The 24022-nt window shown below is 38.7% G+C and overlaps 1 protein-coding gene across 2 annotated transcripts in view; it reads right to left on the bottom strand.

Annotated features, from left to right (window-relative positions):
* Window positions 1-24022, bottom strand: part of WDR86 (WD repeat domain 86) — a 52416-nt gene that overhangs the window by 18428 nt on the left and 9966 nt on the right. For both annotated transcript variants that reach the window (XM_074193323.1, XM_074193324.1), the window contains 2 exons: window positions 23214-23355; window positions 15811-16234 (listed from right to left, as the gene is read on the bottom strand). In XM_074193323.1, coding sequence (XP_074049424.1) covers window positions 15811-16234; window positions 23214-23355 — 566 coding nt within the window. The remainder of the gene's footprint in view (window positions 1-15810; window positions 16235-23213; window positions 23356-24022) is intronic.

Below are 24022 nucleotides of genomic sequence, written 5' to 3'. Positions count from 1 at the left end.
CATTCCATACAAGTTGTAGCTTCTGATAGCTCCTCCTAAAATATAAATACTACATTCCTGAGCATGCCATTCAAAGCCTTCAACATTCGTGGTCCAGCCCATCATTCCAACTTGATCTCTAACCATCCCTCTATATGAAACTTCTGATCTGAGGTTAATGCAGCCTACTCACCATTTCTCAAACACTGTTTCTCTCACTCCTTGGTTCATACCATTTTCTCTTCCCTACTCCTCTCTATCTGACTAATTATCTTTCAAGACCCAGCTCATATCCTTTAAGCCTTCTCTGACCGCTATTATTCAGAGGTCTCTTCCTCCTCTACCTTTTAAGCATTATGATCTTTTTTATTTATTTCCCAATTAATATTTGCTATTATTTGATCTTGTAAACATGTCCTGTTTCCCCCATTAGAATCTAATTGAGTGTATGGAACCTCTTAACATCCCTAAAATTCAACACAGGGCTCTGTATTGAACAGGAGTGTTTGTTGATAAAGATGATGATGAAGGAAAAACCCTCCAGTACCCTCTACAGCATTTCCAAACCACAGTGTCTTTAAGGTCTATTGTTTGAAAGATCAAAAAGTAATAGTGAGGGGCAGCTAGGTGGCATAGTGGATAAAGCACCGGCCTTGGAGTCAGGGGTACCTGGGTTCAAATCCGGTCTCAGACACTTAGTAAGTACCTAGCTGTGTGGCCTTGGGCAAGCCACTTAACCCCATATGCCTTGCAAAAAAAAAAAAACCTAAAAAAAATAAGTAATGGTGACAAATTCTGTTCCACAAGGATCTGAGACTCTGTAAAAGAGGCTCAGGGAAACATTTTCCACTGTTAACTCAGGCTCCCTCAATTAATTTTGACTAATTTTCTATTTAATTGGCAGTGGCCCAACAGAGTCTGAGAGAGATGAAGAAAGGAAATATGGATTAGAACCCCAGTTGCTCTCACCCAGCACAGGACACATGCCAGCAGGGAGGCAGTGCATTTCCATTAGACACAAATCCATCAATCATCTTGGTGCACACTCTCCTCACCTACACAAAGATCTACTAATCCTCAAATTCACAGTAGGCACTGTCTCACTTTATATTCTGTAGATACCATACCTGGGGAGCTGAAAAACGAGAAATAGTTTTTCCAGGAAGTGAACGATCATGGAGAATAAAAGGTGTCTCCAACACTTCTTAAAACTTAAATCTAGAGTCTCAAGTATGAATTCTTCAAAAGAGTTCTTTCTGGGGTATGGGTAATAGGAGCCTAACCCCATTAATAAGTGAATTTAATTGGTTTCAGAAGTCTAATCTGAGAGTCAGGTTTTCGCATTAAGTCTACTAATAACTAATAACTACTAATAAGCTTGGGCAAACCATAGCTTCTCTGGACCTTAGTTTACTTCTTTATGAAATGAGTATCTGCCTTATTTATGATTTCAAAGCTGTGCTTAAGGACCATCTACTTCCTCCCCAGATGGCATGAAGTTTTTTAGATATATTTAAAAGATTTGTTTTATGCTCTGGTGGAAACCATCAGTTTCAGCTCAGAGCTTTCTGACTTTTCACTGACAATCTACCTCTCCTCAATACTCCCAATCATTTTCTTCCTAGAGATGACCCCTAATGATACTGAGTGAAGTAAGCAGAACCCAAAGAACATTATACACACTAATAATAATGTTGGGAGATGATCAGCTATGATGGATTTGTTCATTTCAGCAGTAAAATATCAAGAACATCATTTAGGTCAGTTCTTACCTTCAAACTTTCTGTGTGATGTTGCAGCATTCTTAGACAGCTTTGATCCCTAGGAAGTTTTTCCTTATATAGAGCTGAAACCTACTTTGTTATATCAACCCCCTTGGTCTACACCAAGTGGCCAAGGAAAACAAAACTGATCCTTCTTCCACATGACAACCCTTCAAATATTTGTAGACAGCTATCATATTTCCCCCTAAGTCTCCCTTCACTTGGGCTAAATATTCTCAATTAAGATCAGAAGGATTACAAAATTTTAGTGCTGAAAAGACCCTTAGAAATCATTTATTCCAAACTCCTTATTTTTAAGATGAGGAAAGTGAGACATAGAGTCTCAGTGTAACTTATTCAAAGTTACACAAGTATTAAATAAAAGATCGAGAATTCAAACCCAGGGCTTCTGGATCAAAACCAGTACTTTTTCTATTATACCACAAGTCCTTCAATTATTTCTTTCATGGTGAGTTAGTCAACTCACCAGCCTAGTCACTATCCTTGACAATGCTAAATCTTTTCTTAAAATATGTAACTAGATTCTAGCATAATAATTCGGAAGTGATCTGACCTGGGTAGAGTAAAACAGGAATAGCATTTCTTTCATTCAGGAAATTATACTTCACTATAATTCCATTAATACAGACTAAAAACAAATTAGCTTTTTGGCTGCCATGTTACTTTGCTGATTCATATGAACTTGAAACCCATTAAAATGTCCAAGGTTTTTTCTCAAGAACTGTTTCTTAGCTGATGCCTCTTTATCCTGTACTTTTATTTTGTTTTTATTTTATTTTAAGGCAATAAGGACAACTTTGCAGTCTTTAAGTGACTTGCCCAAGGTCACACAGTTAGGCAATTATTAAGTGTCTGAGGTCGGATTTGAATTCAAGTCTGCCAGATTCTAGGGTTGTTGCTTTATCCACTGCACCACTTAGCTGTCCCCTTACCCTATACTTTTCTAGTTGATTTTTTTTTTAGCCCAAGCTCAATATTTTACATTCCCAGCCATTAAATTTCATTTCCTCAGATTCAGCCCAATATTCTAGTCTTTGAAATGTCCTTTTGGTTCCCAATGCCATCTTTCAGGATATCATCAATCCAGTCAATCCTTTCCAACTTTGAATCACTCATAGATTTGATAAGCATGTCATTATTGACTTCATCCAAGTCAATGATAAGAATTTTGAACACAGCTTGTTGAAACTTCAGTAATCTACTCCTGGCTAATATTGATATACTAAATAATATTCTCTGGATCAAATTCTTTAATCAGTTCCAAATCCAAGACCTCTGGCAATGGCTAGCCTCAGAATATTCCTCTTTTTCTCCATGATTTTTCAAGGATCACTAACAATGGCTTGGCAATCATATCTTTCAGTTTTATAAGCTATTAGCAACTTCAGCTCTGGGTAGGTAGGTAGGTGCTCTTTTGCTATCTCTTTACTTCTCTTGGATATAATATAAAGTGAATTTAATGGGGGTCATTAAAAAAGAGATTAATCCAAGAGAGAGAGAGAGATTTTCACACTGCCTCTCCAAATTTAGCTATAGTAGTTTGCAACTTAGAGAGTTACTAGGACATTAAGAGGAATATGATTTGTCCAGGCTAATAGTAAGCTTCATAACAGGATTTAAAGGGAAAAGGACCTACAAGTACAAAAAATATTTAGAGCACCCCTTTCTGTTGTGGCAAAGAATTGGAAATTGAGGGGATGATCATCAATTGGGAATGCATAAACAAATTGTAGTATATAAATACGATGAAATAAAGAAATGATGAGCAGGCTGACTTCAGAAAAACCTGGAAAGACTGAAATGAACTGAAGCTGAGTGAAATGAGTAGAACCAGAACACTGCACATAGTAACAGATAAAAGCAACATCGCTAATTACCTATACAATGATCCAAGACAATTCTGAAGGACTTATGATGGAAATGTCATTCATGTACAGGAAAAAAAACTGAATATGAATCAAAGCATACTATTTTCACTTTGTGTGTGTGTGTGTGTGTGTGTGTGTGTGTGTGTTTCCTTTTGGTTTCATTTTTCACAATATGACTAATATGGAAAGATGTTTTACATGCATATATAAATGCATAGATAAAGGTTTATATAGAACACATAAATCTTTATCAAATTACTTACCATCTTAGGGAAGGTGGAGAAGAGGAAGGAAATAAATTTGGAACTCTAAAAAATTATTTTTAAAATGAATGTTAAGTGGCACAGTGGATAGAGCACCAGCCCCACAGTCAGGAGGACCTAAGTTTAATTCTGATCTCAAGCTACTTGCTAGCTGTGTGACTCTGGGCAAGTCACTTAACCCTGATTGCCTTTAAAAACATTTTTTTTAAGGTTTTTGCAAGGCAAATGGGGTTAAGTGGCTTGCCCAAGGCCACACAGCTAGGTAAATATTAAGTGTCTGAGACCGGATTTGAACCCAGGTACTCCTGACTCCAGGGCCGGTGCTTTATCCACTACGCCACCTAGCCACCCCTAAAAACATTTTTTTAAAAAATAAAATGAATGTTTAAAATTGTCTTTATATGTAATTTTAAAAATACTATCTAAAGAGAAAATAAATTTAATAATTTTTTTAAAAAGTTGGATTTGAACCTTGGTCTTCCTTTCCATTGCATCACATTACCTCTCATTAGAAAAGATACAAGACTATTCTTTCTTTCTTTTTTTTTTTAGATTTTTCAAGGCAATGAGGTTAAGTGACTTGCCCAAGGCCACACGGCTAGGTAATTATTAAGTGTCTGAGGTTGGATTTGAACCCAGGTACTCCTGACTCCAAGGCCAGTGCTCTATCCACTATGCCACCTAGCCGCCCCAAGACTATTATTTCTTAATATACATTCTTAATATACACCACCTTTCAATCTACCTTACCCTTATATTCTGAGGCTGGCCATTGCCAGAGGCCTTGGATTTGGAACAATTAAAGAATCTGATACAGAGAATATTGTTTAGTATATCAATACTAGCCAGGAGTGGATTGCTTAGTGAAACTTCAACATTTAATTCACACTGATTTTAGTGAATCAGTAATAATCCAACAAACTTCTATGATATTTGCAAATTCACAGTTTTATCTAAATATTAAAATCTCTGGTTTTGTGCACTTTAATTTACAGGCATTTCTGAGACTATGGTTATTGCTTTTGCTTCCTCTTCCTTATTATATTTATCAACATATTCTCTTAGGAATTACTAGAAACATGCACTGCTATTTTTCTTCCATTGTTAATGCTGTTGCTCCCTTTAGTATATGGTTTGTCAGGGGAATCTGGGCAAGTTTTTCATTCTCCATTTACTTAAAATCCTTTGAATCAGATCAATAAGTCTCCAGACAAATCCTTTTTTTCCTGATCACTAGACAGACTTTGTTGCTGGCAAAGAGCCTATTTCTGGCAAAGAAATTCATAGCCCAGAAAAGTAAATCTCAATTTCTCACAATAGTTTCTTAGCTAGCAGTTAATTTTTTCAAAAACTCATTTCTGTTCTACAGCCTCTATCTTCAATCATCAGCAGTAATTAAAATTCAAGTAGTCCTCCAGTCTTTCAGTTTTCTGCCTAGGACTTAACAATTCCCTAGATATTCATTCTCAAAAACTGCAAAAAGAAGGCATCACTGCAAAGATATTTGGGTTTGAATTCTTCCTATTTCTTATTAATTAACCTCTCTGGGCCTCTGTTTCCTTAACTATATAATGAAAGTTAGATAAAAATAATCTCTAAGATACCTTCCAACTTTAAACCCTTTCTGATTACTGAGAGAGCTGGCTTACCCAGACATTAGATTTTTGGCATGGCAGAAGCTGGGCCTGGCCTTTTTTCACCAATCAGTACCTTATTTTGACTGCATTGACCCACCTGATGATTTGAAGTGCTACTGATTTATGAATTTTTAAACCTATAGAAGGGAGGTTAAGTGATGAATAAATCCAGATTTATTATCCCCCTATACTAAGATAATAGTAGCTTTTATCGGTTGTTCTCAGGATATTATTAGTATTCAAGCTGGGCAAACTGTCCATCCTAATATAACTTCCATTTCCTATATGTCTTACACCACCCCAGTGACCATATACCATCACCAATATGAATCAATCTACCAATGACATCTTTGCAGATAACTACAATTAAGTGCTTACAACTAAGTCTTTTGAGATTTTGAATAGGAACCAAGATTCGGTTTTAGCACCAAAAATAAGTGTGGAAAATACTATGAGCTAGGTTTATGTGTCCTTGCCAAATAGCCCCAAGTTGACCAGTGTTTGCTGTTAAATTTTCAAGAACATTTGAAGGGTCAGGTTACTAGTAACAAGGACTAATTTCACACCTTTGCAACAGCAACCTTAGTCTCATATCACATTGCCACAAATACTGTTAATTTGCAGTGGCATGAAAAAAACTGGCAAAGAACCAGAAGAAACTTTGCAAGCCTACAAGTTTGCCCTTCCTCTGGAAGCACCTAAGAAGGTTATTACCAGCTCTCACATTCTCCATATTCATTATCCATCCAAAATTTGGCCAGCTATAATTCATCTCTACAATAACACACCTTTCAATAAATCTTACTAGAATGTTTGAAAATTATGCATTGAGTTTTGCTTTTATGTTCAGGGGTAATGTTTACCACATTTAGAGAGCCTTAGCTGCTTAATGTTGGAAAATGGATAAATGAGCCTAATCTTGTCTTTACTCCTTGAAATAAGTCTCTCAAATCTAGAATACCAAGTATTATAGGAGAGGGCATCTGAAGCTAGGTCTGTTGAAGTCTCTTCACAAATAACCCCCAGCTAGACATCTGGGTTTCTGAACATGCTAATCAAAAGCATAATTATGACTCTCTTCTCAGAGGTGAACTAGTCTGCTCTTGTGGCCACATCTTATCTCCTTAACTTGGGCATAGGGTTCAACAGAACCCTGAGCTCTACTGAAGCTAAGAAGACCAGAGCATTTATTTTTTATGCTACAGGCTTCAAATCTGACCTTGCCACTCTGATTTTGGGTGCCATCCTGTGCTGGGATTTCAATTTCAGTCCACTTCTGTACATTTTATTGTACTTAGAGGTCACCACATAGAAGAGGGTTGGCAATAGAGAGAAGAACTGGTAGCCATATATAAAAGCTGCAAAGGCAGATTATGGCTTAATGTAAAAGAACAAACTTGTTAATAAATGGTACAAAAACCCAACAACAAAAACAACTCTAGAGAATTTCCCCCTCACTAAAGGTACTGAAAGGAGGTAGTAGGTAGTGGCTGATTTGTGTTCTGAAGTCTTCCTTCAGTCCCCTGAATAGCAGAATGTGCTGTTATAACTGGGTAGCCTCTGGAGGAAAGAAGATTGTGTCAGTAGGGTGACAGTGGCTTGGTCCCTATCCACATGGTGAGTTTTCATTCCTCCCTTCCACCAAAGCATTTTATTTCTCTAAGGGACTACAAATGAAGTAGCATTGTACATACAATATGCTGGGGGTGGCAGGAAGAAACAAAAAGGAATTGTTCAACTCCATTTGGACTTTAATGACCTTAGCATGGTGTTAATATAACTTCTCCAGAAAAAAAAAACCCCAACATAGTTGTCCCTTTATCTAAATATGCAATCTTGGATTCCAACAAACACCCCCAGTTGATCTGAATGGAAAACCGCAGACAAACAGCTGTTTCTCCTTCAGCCCCCAGTCTGCAGGCACTCTTTTGTCTCCAAGTTGGATGAGTGGGTGCGATAGGATAAGCTAAAAGAAAACAGCCCCAAGTGAACACGATGGCTATAATTTTTATATGCGCTTTGCTTCATTCCAAACAGACCTTGCTTCTTGCCATTGATACATTTCTTAAAAAAAAAAGTGATGTGCCAATAAAATTTACGCTAATTAAATTTATTTCAAATGCCTTAAGGGAATTGGAGTCCTTTCATTATGCAAAGAGTCCCCAGTTTATATTTCAGCATAAATTTTTGCCAGGGCATATACTACTACTAATAATAACAACAGCCCCACACTGATTACTTACTACCTCCTCCATACTTCTTAGGGATATTAGGCATCTGAAAAAGCCAGTATCTTTTTCTAATTGGAGCAAAATCAGGTTTCCTTCTTTATACATTATTAAAACCAGAGCAAAAGGTGATGAGTTGTGGAAGAGAGAAAGAAACAAGTATTTATTAATTAGATATTGCCTAATCACTTTACAGTTATCTTTTTTTTTTTAGTTTTTTTTGCAAGGCAAATGGGGTTAAGTGGCTTGCCCAAGGCCACACAGCTAGGTAATTATTAAGTGTCTGAGACCGGATTTGAACCCAGGTACTCCTGACTCCAGGGCTGGTGCTTTATTCACTACACCACCTAGCTGCCCCAATTATTATCTTATTTTAGCCTCACAACAACTCTGGGAGATAGGTATATCCCCATTTTACAGATGTAACCGACTTGCCCTCTAAAGTCAAATTTGAACTCAAGTTTTCCTGAGTCCAGACCTAGCAAGTCTAATCCCTAAGCCATCTAGCAGCCCCTGAGACAGCATGGTGTAACAGAATCAGTCTTGAAGTTAGAGGATATAGGTGTGAATCATGACTTTGCTACTTTGCACCTAAATTAAGGGACCCTAGGAAGGTCATATCACCACTCTAGGCTTCATTTTCCAAAACTGTGAAATGAAAGGTTTGTGATAAACAATCTCTAAAGGCTCTAGAGTTCTAAATCTATGAAACTGTTCTACCTGCTGCTTTTCAATTAAGTCAGTGATCAAGAAAAGCATTTTCACAGAAGCTTGGAAGGTTTACCTTATAGATGGATCCACTTGTAGAGATCATGGAGGTCAACTGTCCATCTCTAAATTTTACCTTCAACACAAAATCCCCTCCTTTGCCTAGACTTATGTGTTCTCCATACTGTTGAAAAGCTACTTAATAATCCCTGTCTCTGAAGAATAAGATTCCAGGGAAGCTCTCATTAGGAGTCATTATATAAAATGATGCCCTACCTGACCCCCAAATATCCTAGAAATCCATTCTCCTGCATCATGAATCTCTGCAGTTCCCTCAGATTCAAGATCTTAGACTTCTTCCACTGGATTGTATCCCAAGAGAACAGAATTCCTTTTAGATTTCTGGCTGCAATGTTCACTTGTGTGGGGTTGATGGTTTGTTGGCATGAATTCTGAACTGATCAAACTATGGAAATCCAAAGATTTATATGTGAGAGGGCTCAACGAATAGACCACAGATACATAGAGCATTTGGAACACCAAGAGATCATTTCCAGGTGGTATGGCTAAGAAAAGTTTCATGGAAAAAACAAGATCTCACTCGGATCTTGAAAAAAGAATATCATTAGAATATTAGAAAGAAGAGTAAACATTCCAGTTGAGGGGTGGGAAGAAAAGTTTCTGCAAAAGCACAACAGTGGGATAATTTCATTTTTTAGAGATAGAGTAGATCACTTTGGTTGGAGTAAAAAGCTCAAGTTCATGGAGGGCAGAATGGGAAAAAAGGGTTGAAGGGCAGGAAGGTAGGGCAAGTGATTTGGAAAGGAAGACTGCAGCAATTGCCTCTTCACCTCTTTAATGCAGCCTGTGAGCATTTCAGATTTGCCTAATGTCTGATAAATTTTATTTCAGCCTTCATTTTAACTATGTGTAACTTTATGTTAACTTGTGTTTCTAAAACATGGAAAACCCTTTGAATTATGTCTTCTAATCCATTTCTCCACTTTTTTGTTTTATGGATGAGTTTAACATTTAAGTTTAGAATTGTTAAGTTTGTGTTTCTCTCTACTACATTACTTTTCCCCTCAGTTCTAGGTCACTAAAGTTTATTTTGCTTAAAACAATCTGATTCCAGTCGCCTTCCACTGAAATTGTCCACCTTCTGTTCCCCACCTTCGCTTCCCAAATCAATATTTATTCTGTGCCTCATCATAACTACTTTGTTATGAATTATGAAAGAGATGATTTCAAAGAACCCTGGTAGTATGGATTGATACAACCAAACAGTTTAGAAAAGGAAAATAATGCTATCCAGGAGCAGATTTTTGAAGGACTTCAAAATTCTGATCCAAGCAGTGACCAATTACATCTTTGGATGTCACTTCTGATGAAGAAAGAATGGAAATGAAGAGAGTTTTGGACATGGCCATTGTATGGATTCATTTTACTTAACCATGCTTATTTATTAGAGGATTTTCCCCCCTTTTCTTCAGTTAACATGCAGGGAATTCTGGAGGGGAACGAGGATTAGCAATTTGTCGTTATTCAGCTGTTTCAGTTGCATCTGTCTCTTTGTGACCCTTTGATTTTCTTGGTGAAGAACTAGAGTGGTTTACCTTCTTCAGCTCATTTTATAAATGAGAAAACTGAGGCAAACAGGGTTAAATAATTTGCCCACAGTCATGCAACTATGTCTGAGGCCTGATTTGTACTCAGAAAGATGAGTCTTCCTGACCTAAGGCCCAGTGCTATATATACTGCATCACCAAACCACCCAGGGGAATAGTAATAGTGATAACAAATGAAGATCACTGAAACATTTTTCAAATGCATAGCAGAGTTTAGAAGGAAGCCCCAAAGGAAGTAGAAGGAAGCCAGAAATTTTGAAAGAAGCATATGGAAATATATATATGTATTTAAAAGCATGTTATATGAAATTGAGATTCATGCTTTCATATGTAATCCTTTGTGATCTACAGTGTATGTGGAAATGCTTCTTTGTGTATATGTGTGTTTAAATGAAGAATAAAAAAGAAAAATTAAAAAAACAGACTAAAATATCTTTATATAGATGTATATACTGTCCTCAGGTAATCACAACTTCATGAAACATGTGAAAACTAAGTTTATTACAAGAGAAATGAAATGATAAAAAGACCCTATGTACAATAAAATGGTTATAGCATCACTTTCTGTAAAAAAGAACAGGAAACAAAACATATGTTCATCAGTTAAGGGAAATAATAAAACCAGCTATGGCAGGTGAATCTAATGAAATATCATTAATGCACTGTAATAAATGAGGATTATGAATAATAGTAACAGCTGTTATTTATATAGGTCTTCAAATTTTCACAGTACACTATATATATTATCTCATTGAATTCTCACAACTCTATGATGCAGGTGCTATTATTTCCATTTTACAGATGAAAGAACTGAGACCCACAAAGCAATTTTCCTAAGGTCATGCCAGTGAGACAAAGATATAACTAGACCCATAGGATATTGGGATTTGGATCTTGAAGGGATTTGAGAAATCATCTATCCTGTTTCAAGTCTTCTATCTTAGTAATTAGGAAAGTATCCCAGAGAGACAAGTGATTGCCCAAACTCATAAAGTATAGCAAGTCCAATAGGTTGAATTCAAGAGCTTGTTTCTTGATTTTTGGTCATTTCTAAACCAATTAAAGGAATTCAATTCCAACTCAGTGACATTGTAGGTTGCTTCAGATAAACTTCTAACAGTGGCCACTAGGTGGCCTTGTGGGTAAATTATTAGGAGTGATGGATTTGGGAGTCATAAAGACCAGAGTTCAAATTCTACCTCAGATTACTAGCCTTGCTAGAAACCTTACTAGTCTTACTGTGTGGCCTTGGGCAAGTCACTTAACTCTCTTGGGCAGATTTTACTGCATAGGGCTGTGGTGAGGATCAAATAAGAGAAGATATGTTTAGTGCTTTGCAAACCTTAAAGTACAATATGAATGCTAATTGTAATTATTAGTAGAAATAGGACCACATATACCTCTTTTAATAAAGAGGTGGAGTAAATATCCCCCTAGATTATTTAGAGCTTCAAGACATCTCTCATAATCCAAAATTAATACAGATGCTACATGAATGAAAATCCCATGCAAATTACCAAGAGAAGGAAGTCACACTTCTGAGTAATTACTCCCCCTCAGCAGTTTGGTTGCCAGATTCTCAGATCAGCTGCTTGGAAAGAAGTTGGGCAACAAGCCTAACAGTAGCAATTTTAATCCCTTCCACCTTCCCATCCATTATATCACATTGCTATTCCCACAGGAAACAGTGGTCAGGGAAGCCCCTCAGAATGGGTTAGAGAGATAAGGAGAGATGGGAAGAATTTCTCTTCAAAGCCAAATAAGAGAGCTGAAGAATGGACAAGACCATCAAAACTAGAGGTAAAATTCGAGGTTTAACTTTGAAGCTCAGGAGAAAAAAAATGAAACATCTTATTACTATGAAATTCAAGCATCCACAAAGCTTCCTGGCTCCCCCCCCCCCCAGCCTCTTATTTCTCAGGCATACCGCTTGAGAAGAATTGCCAGAAACTGTCCACTTATTCTTCTGAGACTGTTTCATGAAGTCTCCCTCTCCAAACTCCTCTAGCACTTTGATGGTACTACATTACAATTTAAAATCAGGTACACATAGACACATACTATTCTATAATTAATTCCTGGGTATTAATCTTGCCTCCTCAGTTAGACTGTGAGCATCTGGGACAGGGTCCCTTGTTAAGACATCTATTTCTCTTCTTTCTCCTGAAGGACCTACCCTAGGAAGGGGAGCACAAAAGTGTTCAATCAATCCTGATAGATCGAGACTCCTTGTGATGGCCCTTAGGGCAACAAAGGACCTGGAAATGTCTTCAAATTTAGTAGAGACCTGATTTCATTTAGGAAAGTTTTTTCCCCCCACTGAATAATGGTGACAAAATTAAGGACTCTAGATTCTTCCCCCTTACTTACAGGGGTGTGCTTTGGGACAAGGATGTGAATGGGGAATGGAATCTCCAGGATAGCAATGCAGGTTAGGGATGTGGGTTCCAAAGTGGTGGAATTTCTTTTTTGGCTGGAGATGAAAATCCATTTGTGGCTTTTCACTTTACTTCTTGAGGGCTATGTAGAACATGAGGTCTACTACAAGGTTACTATAACTACTCATTGTCATACCAGGAAACGAGCATGACAGAATATTTGTTGAGAGTGATATCAGCTCCAGTACCAAAAGCGGAAGAGTGGTGTCACTGTTAAAGTCACAGGGTATAACCTGGTCCTCTGTGTAGCTCAAGATGCCCTTCACAGGTCTCTTTGATGCTTGCATCACTACTTTCTCAATGTCATATTTGGCAGATTTTTCCAGGCAGCAGTTGAGATCCACAACAGATACATTAGTGTTTAGAAACATAGAAAGCTATGTCTGTAAGCTTCACATTCAACTCAGATATAACCTTTCCTGTAGCCACAACAACTTAAGTGGAAGCAGGGAAGCAGGGAAGTTTTGGGCAGCACTAGCCTATCTTGCCACAGTTGGTCAGAGGAGACATCTATTGTCTTTTGGGTAACAATAATGGCAAGGACTAGAGTCATGAGTCCTCCCACACACCAAAGTTGTCATGAATAACCTTGGCCAAGGGGACACCAAGCAGGCGAAAGTACAGGAGTACCACCACCACTACTACTACTACTACTACTACTACTACTACTACTACTACTACTACTACTACTACTACTACTACAAGTCTGAAGGGAATTATCATATTTCTCAGGGTTCACTCCCACCATAAACATTGGGACATCAGCAGAAGGGGAAGAGATAATGATCCACTTATCTCCAAGTAGAAATAAGTGAGCCTCAGCCTTTCCTATGGTAGTAAGGATCCTAGAACTCTACAACAACTCCAGTTTCTCCCCCATTTAATATTGCTAGGATCCCACTCCTGGAAAATGGTAATGGCTTTTTCATTAATCACCATCTTTTCAATATCACTCTTGACAGTGCTCTTGAACTTGCCATGTGTGGAATCATATTGCCACATATAAACCAAGGAGTTGAGGTCAATAAAGGAGTCATTGATGGTCACAATATCTACTCTGTCTGAAATGAATGCAGTCCTGATCACCAGGAGCTCAAAATGGCCAACTCTGTTGACTTTACCCTTTACTGTTTAATAAGTGCTTGCTGTCTGAACCTTTAAATCACAATATTAGATTAAGCAGGCACTCTCTACACTGCAAATATTCAGGGTAAATGGGAATCTATTGTATTAATGGTACCTCCTCCTATTTATTAGTAGTGTTCTTCCAGACACTGAGAAGAGTGTTATTAGAGGGTTATATCAAGTCCTAGTCAAGCACCTAGTAAACCATAAGCTCCTTAAATACATGGATAATGAATTAGGTACATTTTTTACCTACCTCAGAACTTAGCCCTGAGTTTTACACTTGAAAGGATTTGGGATGAGTTCAAATTCTCTTTTCTTCTAATATTATTCTCCCAGACTGGAATTTTCTCCTCAAGGTCTCACCTCCTAAATTGAGCTTTCCCCAACTACTTCAGTTTCCACTGAATCAGGGGTAATTACAGCTTGAGACACATCAAGTCCAGTCAACCTGACAAACATTTATTAAACTCCTAGGATGTTCGAGGCATTGCTCTAAGCAGGGAAATGATGAAACAAGACCCAAAGCAGTCCATTCTAAATTGGTCGGAATGGAGGCCTTTTGCCAACAGGGACATACATCACCAGGACCAAGTCCAGTGACAAACACAGGAGATGTTTAATAAATACTTGGTGATAAATTTCATCATTGATTGAGTCTATGGGGGAATACAACATTTACAGCACTTACTACTGCATTTTCAATTGCCCTTTTTAGGGTGGTCTAGATATACTTTTTGATTGACTAGTCAGAAGAAAATAGGTTTTGTGAGCAAGATATGGTGGTTATCCCCTTGTCTCAATCCTTTCACCCAGTTTTCCTTTCAACCATTTTTTGTCTTTGCATATATATTTCCTTCTCTAAGATGTGCCCTTTGGTTTATTTGCTTATTTGTTCCAAATTTCAAATGGAATGAAAACTAAAACAAACCACACAATCAGAGCCTGTGCTCTTCCTGTTTTGGGTCACCCCATGTTCACCTCTGATTCATGTGTTTGCTCTGTCTTTTTTGTCTTTTTCGTTGTCTTCTCTTTTTTTCCCTCTCCTATTTCTTCTCTCTCTCTCTCTCTCTCTCTCTCTCTCTCTCTCTCTCTCTCTCTCTCTCTCTCTCTCTCTCTCCCCCCCCGTCTTGTCTTTCTCCTGTTCTCAGTCAAAAAAAAATACCCAACCCACTCCTACTCCCTTCACTAGAAAAGCAGCATCAGTCACTAAGAATGACTTTGTGAGACGTTCCAGAAAGACAACCCCTTGTACGTCATTGGAGGAAATTACCTCCAAAAGAGAAAAAATTAAGGTCCAGAGAGGGGAAGGCTTCAGATAACCAACAAAATATTACCCCTCCAAAATTTAAATAAAATTGATTTACATCCAACTTTTTGGCACCCAATGAGGAAGTCTGTATAAGAACAAGTAGTATATTGGTCTGTGTGTCCTTGCAGTCTGGAGTGGCAGGGGTAGACAAAAGATCATTACACTGCCCAACCTGATACCTCTTAGTAAGCTGCGAAAAGCACTAAAATTAAGAGTCAAAAAATCAGGTTGGAGTCTTTACTCTTGTAGCTGTGTGACCTTGGTCAAATATTTTCCTTCTTTGAGAGTCAATTTTCTTTTTTTTTTTTAATTTGTTTATGACAGTGGAGTTAAGTTACTTGCCCAAGGTCACACAGCTAGGTAATTATTAATTGTCTGAGGTCAAATTTGAACTCAGGTCCTCCTGACTCCAAGGCTGGTGCTCTATGCACTTCACCACCTAGCTGCCCAAGACTCAATTTTCTTTCTGTAAAATGGGGAGATAATAATACCTGCATTATTTGCCTAAAAGTTTTGTTATGCACAAAGTATAATCAATTATCAGGGAGAAATATTGCAAAGATTTTCTATTTAGGTATGTGTTTGACTAGAGGACCTCTGAAGGGTCTTCTAATCTGAAATTCTATGATTTTTGAGAAGTGACTCATCCAAGGTTATATGGATGAAATTAGGACCCAGATCACTAAGCAGAGTTTCTGGAAAAGATTGTGTATTTTTCTCTATTTAAGTTACACTTTTTACTAAAAAAGTATATTTTTGTCTCAAGGGATAAAAAGCAAGGATAATGAGTTACCTCAGAATTTTCCAACATGTTCCACAAGCAAATTGCTTGATTCTTACCTCCAGGCAGATCACTGATCCCTGATGCTCTTTAAATACCTTCAGTGGCTCCCCAGTTATAAGGTTCCAAGTGCGAATGGTAGAGTCGGTGCTGCCTGTGAAGAGCTCTTGGTTGAGTTCATCCAACACAAGGCAGAGGACAGCTCCTGTGTGGCCCCTCAAAGTCTGGTAGCAACAACCACTGGACACCCCCCAAACTTTGGCTGTGCCATCCGTACTGCCTGTTACCAGCAAGTCTCCGCTGACCTTCTCTCCCTGCTCTGAGGATGTATCTGGGATGTCCTTGGAGGAGTAGTGAGCTAAGGTCAGGACACAATTCCGGTGACCCCGAAACTCCTGGAGCTGCCGTTCCTTGTCCACACTCCAACAGCGGGCTGTTCGATCATAGGAGCCACTGAAGAGGTAGTCTTTGGCAATTAGGATCCTATTGGCAACAAATCTGGGGTCAAATGCTAACCCAAAATTCAGTTTCCCAGCCAGCCAGACCATAAAGAGTCTCAAGACTGTCACTGGAAAACTGACACCTCCCCCCATTCCCATCTCCCCAAATCCCACTGCATATGCTGAGGGTCAGACCTTTTAAGATATCTTTCTAAATAAATGTTAAATAATTTTATAATTATTAAAAATTAAGTGCTAATGAGTAAATGAAAAAAGATTTCCTTTCTTTCCACCCCTAGAGGCAAAACATTTGGTTCTAGTAAATGAAATTATATTGAAAGCCAGACACAATAAATTAGAAACTTGGTTTGAGAAGAGAGAAAGGGAGAGGGAGAGGGCAAGGGAAACTTTCAGAATATGCTCAGCTGAGCTAAGAGCAGGTGAGTTGAAAGTTAGAAGAACATCAAGTGATCTCCCTATCCTTAAATGTTTCATAACATTTTTATCTGGACCTCTCTTTGTCTGTAAGATCATAGATTTAAAGTTGGAAGAAATTCTTGAGGTCATCTAATCCAACCCTCTCATTTTATAGATGAGGAAGTTAAGGATTAAAGTAATAAAACAACTTGTCCAAGGTCAAACAGCTCATAAGTGGAGAGCTAAATTTCAAACAGGATCTTTTAGTGCCAAATCAAATTGGAGGATGGGAGCGGGTTTTCCACAATACCAGAATCCATAATCTGATTTGAATCATACTTGAATAAATAAATGTATTATTTATTTAATAATAAATGTCAGTTTTTGAAGACAGGAATCAAATATTCTTTCATTTCTATGTCTTTAGGGCCTTGCCTAGGGCTTGGTCAAAATAGTTGGTGCATAAAAAAAACACACTTGTTGGATGGAATATACTCTTTACCAAGGAGTGAGCCAATGGTTCCCTTTCTCTTACACATATTTTTGTATCGCTTTTTATTACTGTCAATTATGTTATCCAGTTCTAAACTTCCTATTCTATTTAAGATTATTGAGACAATTACCAAAAGGACAGTTATAGGAGGTAATGGACTTACTTTTTTTCCCATGGCTGGTAATACAGAAGGAAACCAAGCCTTTAAGGAGTTTAGAGGAATATTAATGATGAGGATAACTAATGTTCACAGAGTGTTTTAAGGTTTTCCAAGCATTTTGTATATAGCATCATTTGAGCCCCATGACAACCCATGACATAACTAGGATTATTACCTCGACTTTACAGATGAGGAAACTGAGGCAAAGCTCAGTTAAATGACTTGCCTCTAATAATAGCTATAGCAGGATATAGCTATGAAGTGCTTCAAACTCATCTCAATTGACTGAATACATCTTGGCAAAATGAATTAAACAGCAATGTGTAAAGCAACATGCTTAAACACTATGGAAGATACAAAAATGAATAAACCATGATCCCTGTGCTCATTAGAACTCACACTCTAGAAGGGAGGAAGGCACAAGAACAGATAATATAATATTAGAAATATGAATTTTATTAGAATAATAATAATTATCATTTATGTATATGGTGTTTTAAGGTTTATAAGGTAAATTACAAATATTATTTCACTCTATACTCACAACCCTAAAAAAGGCCGGTGCTATTTTACCTGTCTATATTACATGCATATTTTCTCCCTTTTATAGTTAAGGCCGAGGCAAACAAATAGGTTTAAGTGATTTGACTGGGAGGTGGGCAGGTGAGGAGGAAGGTCACAAAGGAAATAAATATCTGAGGCTGGATTTGACCTCAGGTCTTTTATACTCTTCCACAAAGGACAATTTCAATACTTTCAAATCACATTTATTGGGACCCCACTAATTTTCAAACTATGATTATAAGCCAAAATTAGTCTTTACACTAGTTAACCATTTGATTGCAAGTTCCTTAAGGGCAGAAACTGTCTTTTGCCTCTTTCTGTACTTCCAGAGCTTAGTACATTTTTAAAATAAATGTTTATTGATTGACTGATGATGGAAAATGAATTTTAATCCAACCAAAAGCAGGAATAAGTTTAAGGGGATACTGGACTCTCTAGAAATTGAATCACTCCCTATTACTAAGACACTCCCTTTCATGAACCAGTGATTCTTATCCAGTCAGTAACACAGGCCCAATGGGGTATCCCCAATACTGAATGTACCACTTGGATCTCAGTTTCTTCACCTATAAAATAAGGTATTTTGACTAGATGACTAGAAGAGTGATGTCAAACTCAAATGAAAACCAGAGACCCTAAACACTACGTAAGAATCCATGAAGGCTGCATATTGACTTAATTTTAAAAATATAATATCTATGTTATATCATATTCTTATTTATTTTGTTAATTATTTCCCCATTTTAATTTAATACAATTTGAGTTGCACTTGAAAATGTTTGAGCCTGGAGTACCATAGGTCATGTGTAGTCTACAGATCTCCATGTCTGACACCTCTGGATTAGGTGAGTACCATGCTCTCAGTAAACTCATTACTAGGAAATATCCTGCAAGATCCATCAATTTCGGTACTCACACCTCATCAGTACCCTCTGTCCCTGATTGAAAGATGGAGCCATGAACCCCCTCAACCTCCATTTAAGGAGGGGAGATAGGACAGACATCTCATTTCCTACCCAACAACACTAATTATAGAATTCTTTGGCTTCTCCAGGCTAATTATTACAATCATTTTTGGATTTCTTCTTCAGCAGGCCCTTATAACTGGGCACCTCTCTCCAACCTTATTGACTGTTGACCATCTTTGGGAGTGATCCATGCCAGCAAAGACTGAAATGGGGATTCATGCCACCTTTGGACCTGAAGCTAGTCAGTCTCTGTCTCTATCTCTGTCTCTCTTTCTACCCTCTCTCTCCCCTTCTCTTCCTCTCTGTCTGTCTCTCAAGATCTACTTTGTCCTCCTGATACTTCACTCTAGTATGGGGATCCTCAATTGGATACATTCTCCATCCCTGGCTGCTTCTTTCTCCCACTAGATGGCTCATCCCAGAACCTCTATTTAAAGAGGGTGTCCAATCCTCTCCAGACCACTCCAGATTATGTTCCTATCCTAGGTACCCCTGTCTACCCTCCAACCTGCCAGTTTCCTTTTCTATGTCTTTCCCAAATGGAATACAAAGTTTTGATGGCAAGAACTGGTTTTTCTTTCTATTGGTATTTGTATTCCTAGTGCCTAGCATGTAACAAGTGTTGAATAGACAGACTGATCTCCAAGATCCTTTCCAGTTCTAAATCCTTGTGAAAATAACAAAATGATATTTTAAAAAAAAGTATCCTCTAATTCAGACCTCTCATTCAACTAGTCTTTCCACAAAATCATTGGAATTAATTAGATTGTACTGGACATTAGTCATCAAATGAAACTGCCTTATTAAGACTGCTTTAATAAGTGGTATTATCTATGGTGTTCTGAGACAGGCAGAAGGGAACTAAGAGGGGAGGTGACGATAACTAGAAGTGAGAATCACGGCTGCTTAAGTGGTCGGCTGCCCAGCATTCCCACCACCAGCCAGCACAACCCTTTCTAGTGTGCCAAGGAAAGCTCTAATGTAACAGCCAGAATCCAATATCCCTGCTCTCTCCTCATTGCTCCCCATATTGACCACAAATGGAGGCTGTAAGTCCAACCCTTGTGTGGACTCCCTCCCTCCCAACTGTAATGATCATATGTGGGGGTGGGGGTGGGGAAGGAAGCTCTTCAAGACCTTGAACACTGAGGCTTCTCAGGATCTATATTTACTCTCTGATACTTCAGCCCAACTAAAGGCAGATCTGACACACAATCCCGTCTCTCCTTCAGTGCTATAGTGCACACCCCACTGAAGGCTGGCTTTCAACCACCCTTTCTTTCATCCACTTACTTTCTTGACACCTTTGAATTCCTCCTGGCAGATTACAAATGGTTCACCCCTCTCTCTAACCATCGAGCAACAACATTGATGGGGTAAGGATGACTTGAATTCAAATCTGGCCTCAGTCATTTACCAGCTGTGTGACCCCTGAGTAAGTCACTTCCCCACTCTCAGCCTCAATTTCCTCATCTGTAAAATGGGAACAGTAATAACGACTCCTTCTCACGGTAGTTGAGAAGATTTGCCATTGGTTTCATAGGACCCAAATCTCCCAACACCATGAGCCTCAGAAGTAAATGTTGTTTATTAGCCCCACAACTTCATCAGGTTAAATAATTGTTCAAATGTCAACTCAGAGGCATTAGTCTATAATCATGTCCATTCAACAAAAAGAAAAAGAAGACAATTCCATCCAAAAACTTAAACAAGACAACCGATTATTTCTGAGGCTAATTATCCTCTTTGCTTTTCAGAGGGCTAACAGCATGGTGTAACCTAGCCAAGGAAGCCAGCATTTGAAGCAACATTGCTAAAGTTGGGCAGTTATGACTATGACCTTCTGAAACTCTGTCCAATGTCTTTTTCTATTTCTACACATCTTACACTTTCTTGTATCTCTTCCACAAAGGAAGTCCATTTATTTGTTCATTTACTTGTTGGTTCCTTAAGAGGTAGCATCTTATAATAAAAATCTAAAACAAAGCACCAGCCTGAGAGCTCTGGGTTCTTCTAGTCTTGCAGTGCCTCCCAGCTGAATGATTTTGAGGAATTCATTTATTCTCCCAGGTTTTAGAGAGGTTAGGTAAGGATGGGATTCCAATCCAGGTCTTCTGACATTCAATCTTGCCCTCTTTTCATCATGATCTTCCAAAACTGCACTGGGTAGAATGAGCATCCAAACTGCCCACTTTGCAGGCAGAAATTCCATCACTGAGTCCCAGATGCTTAACACATACATGCTCCTCCTCGCCTCTCCATCAATGCCTGACAGCAGGATGCTGCCCCTGGCTACCAGCTGGGAGGGGAGCTAAAGATCTAGAGAAAGTATTGGTAAGAATAAGTCTCAATCTAATCCTCTACTGTATTTCATCTGTCTTCTGAGAGTACGTTCATCTCTTTTATTTACATTACAGCAGGTGAGAACTATGGTTAGATCTGTCCCTTAACAAAGAGCCTTATTCAAAAGCAGTATGAGCTGCATCTTAAAGGAGGTCAAAGCTAGAAAACCACTTTTCAGAGTTATTGTAGAGACTTGCTATCAGATCTGCTGGCCTCTGAGATACCTTGGGTATGTGATATCCACTATTTCCCATGTGTATCTGTTTTCCAATCTAAACTCTGTTTCAGTTAGGTTGCTCTGTTCACTGTTCCACAAAGAAGCTATGTTCATTCCTAACTTAAAAAAAACATTTTCCTATTTTCAATAACCCTTTGAAGTACCACCTCCTCCAGGCAGCTGTGGGATTCTTTGAGCCTTCTCCCTTCTCTGAATGCCAATAGCAATGATCATAATTCCCTTTCATTTGTCACTGAATCATAAATGTTTTGCCACAATGGCTCCCACTTATGTAGAATTTTATAGATTATAAAGCATTCTTCTTGCAACAATCCTGGGAAGAAGGTGGTACAAGATATACTGTTCCCAAGAGAGAGTAAGTGACGTGCTTAAGACCACAGAGCTAGGGAGAGGCTGACTTAGACTCGGGTGTCCTGATTCTAAGTTCTGTGCTACAAGTCTCCAAAGACAAAAATTCAGTCTTATAGAATGTCCGGACCTTCCTCACAGCACCTAGCACAGGGCCAGGTCACTCTCTGGCAACTGATAAGCGCTTGTTGGCTCTGAGTGGTGAAGGCCTTGTGGACCACCCTGAAAACTACCTGACAGGCCTGAATTCAGCTAAGGAAAAAAACAAGCTTCAAACATCTTGAGCTAGGGGATATTTCCAACAATTAACCAGGGAAAGGAATTTTTTTTTTAATTCTTAGTTCAATCTTTAGAACAGACAACTCTCGCTTTTCTCTTCCTCCTCCTTCAACCTCCCAGCTAAGCATCAGTTATCAATTAGGCCACTTCCTCTGGAATTCTGCTCCTACCAGTGGGAGTGCTGTACTTTTAGCTCCTCTCCCCATCCTTCACCCACAAGCAGCTAAGTCAGGCATTGAGGGGCAAATGGAACCAAAGGCAGGCATCTGCTTTCATATTGATAGCTAAATTAGTCATTCAATAAAACTGGCTCAAAGGGAGACCCTGCCCATTCCAGCCCCAACACCTTCCTCTTCTCTGAGCCCCTCGAGTATGGACTGGCTGCCCTGGGGATCTGGCTGATGCTCAGTCTGGGTTATTCCTGTTACTTCAGTCCTAAAAATAATGTCTCATCCAAGCTGGGCTTTAAGACTTAACACATTCTTCACAACTATTCTGTGAGGTGTGTAGTGCACATATGATTTCCCCCCTTTTTATAGACAGGAAAACAGGGGCTCAGAGACATATCTGTGACTAAGCACAGGTCACAGAGGGAGTCAAGGTTAAGGGCCAGAGCTGTTACTCAAATCTGGATCTCATGACTTCTAGTCCAGCTATTATTCCACTATGCTATACCACATTTTATTATTATTATTAACATTTTGCACATATGCCTTTTTTCCCCCAACTAGACTGAAGGGTGATGGGCTCATGGAAAAGGATCTTTTGAAATCATTTACTCCCTCCTATCTAATAGATGAGGAAACAGGCTGAAAGAGAGGAAATGACTGTTTCAAGTTCAATCAAGTAGCAAATAGCAAAGTAGAGGTCCTCAGACTCTAAATCTAATGTTCTTTCCACTAAGCCACATTGTTTCTATATACTCCCTGGGAGCAGAAACCTTGTCTTCTATTTCTTTGTATAAAAGAAGGTAAACTTTTTGAGATGGAGGGGGGACTGTTAGTTAGGGACTGTTCTGTTTTGCTTTGCCCAGTGTTCAATACCCAGCACCTTGCTCAGAACTAGCACTTAATAATTGTTTGGTGAATTGAATTTGCATCCCCAAGTGGCTAACACAGTATTATGCACACAGCAGAAGCCTTTGGGAACACCTGTAATTGTTCAGTTGTTAGGATTCAGCAGCAGTGGGACGATGGTGTCAGTCACACAAACCTGTTTACAATGGATGTATGTCCTCGGTAAACAGCCAGACATTGGCCAGTCAACACGTCCCACTTTCGGATGGTGTGATCAGCACTACAGGTGAAGGCAGCTTCATTTTCCAACTGGCAGAAAGTGATATAACTTTCGTGTCCTTTAGAGAAAAGAGAGAATCATGTGAGAGGTGTGAGTGGCAGTGACTATCATTTTTCCTTAAAAAGAAACCACCAAGGAAAGGGGTGGGGGTAAGGTGAAGGAGTGACATTTTAGGAAAAACCAACAACCCATAGTTGACTTTGCTTAACACTGGGGCTTATGACAGATCCCTCAGAGGATCTCCACTCCACCCCCAAAGTAGTGGTGGCTCTCTCTTCCTTCTCTTGGGTCAGAGTTCTTTTCATTCTCCCTCAGAGCATGGGTATTCTATTTCTCCTCTCCTCTCTCTCTTTCCTCTTCTTCCTCTCCCCCCAACTCCTTCCTCCTTTTCCCATCTTCTTCCTTGACTAAAGCAAAAGCACCCCACAGACATGTGTCAGTACCCCTTGATAGCACTCTTCACTAGGGAAATTGCTGAGACTGCTTTCCCAGGTTTAGAGGAGTCCAAATAAGGTAGCTTAAACCTGGAGAGTAGCCCTGGCTATAAGAGCATAGACTGACTCATCACAACATCTTGATAGTTAAAATGGGCCTAGGAGCTCATCTAATTTAGCTTACTTCATTATAAAAGGAGGAAAGAGTCAAAATCTCTAGATTCCTCTTCAAGATGTCTTTCCACCATACAATGATAAATAAAATATTGCCATTGATCAAAGTGTGTTACA

This window comes from Macrotis lagotis, chromosome 7 (assembly GCF_037893015.1).
Source record: "Macrotis lagotis isolate mMagLag1 chromosome 7, bilby.v1.9.chrom.fasta, whole genome shotgun sequence".
NCBI classification, from domain to species: Eukaryota; Metazoa; Chordata; class Mammalia; order Peramelemorphia; family Peramelidae; genus Macrotis; species Macrotis lagotis.
This window is presented reverse-complemented; position numbering and strand designations above follow the sequence as displayed.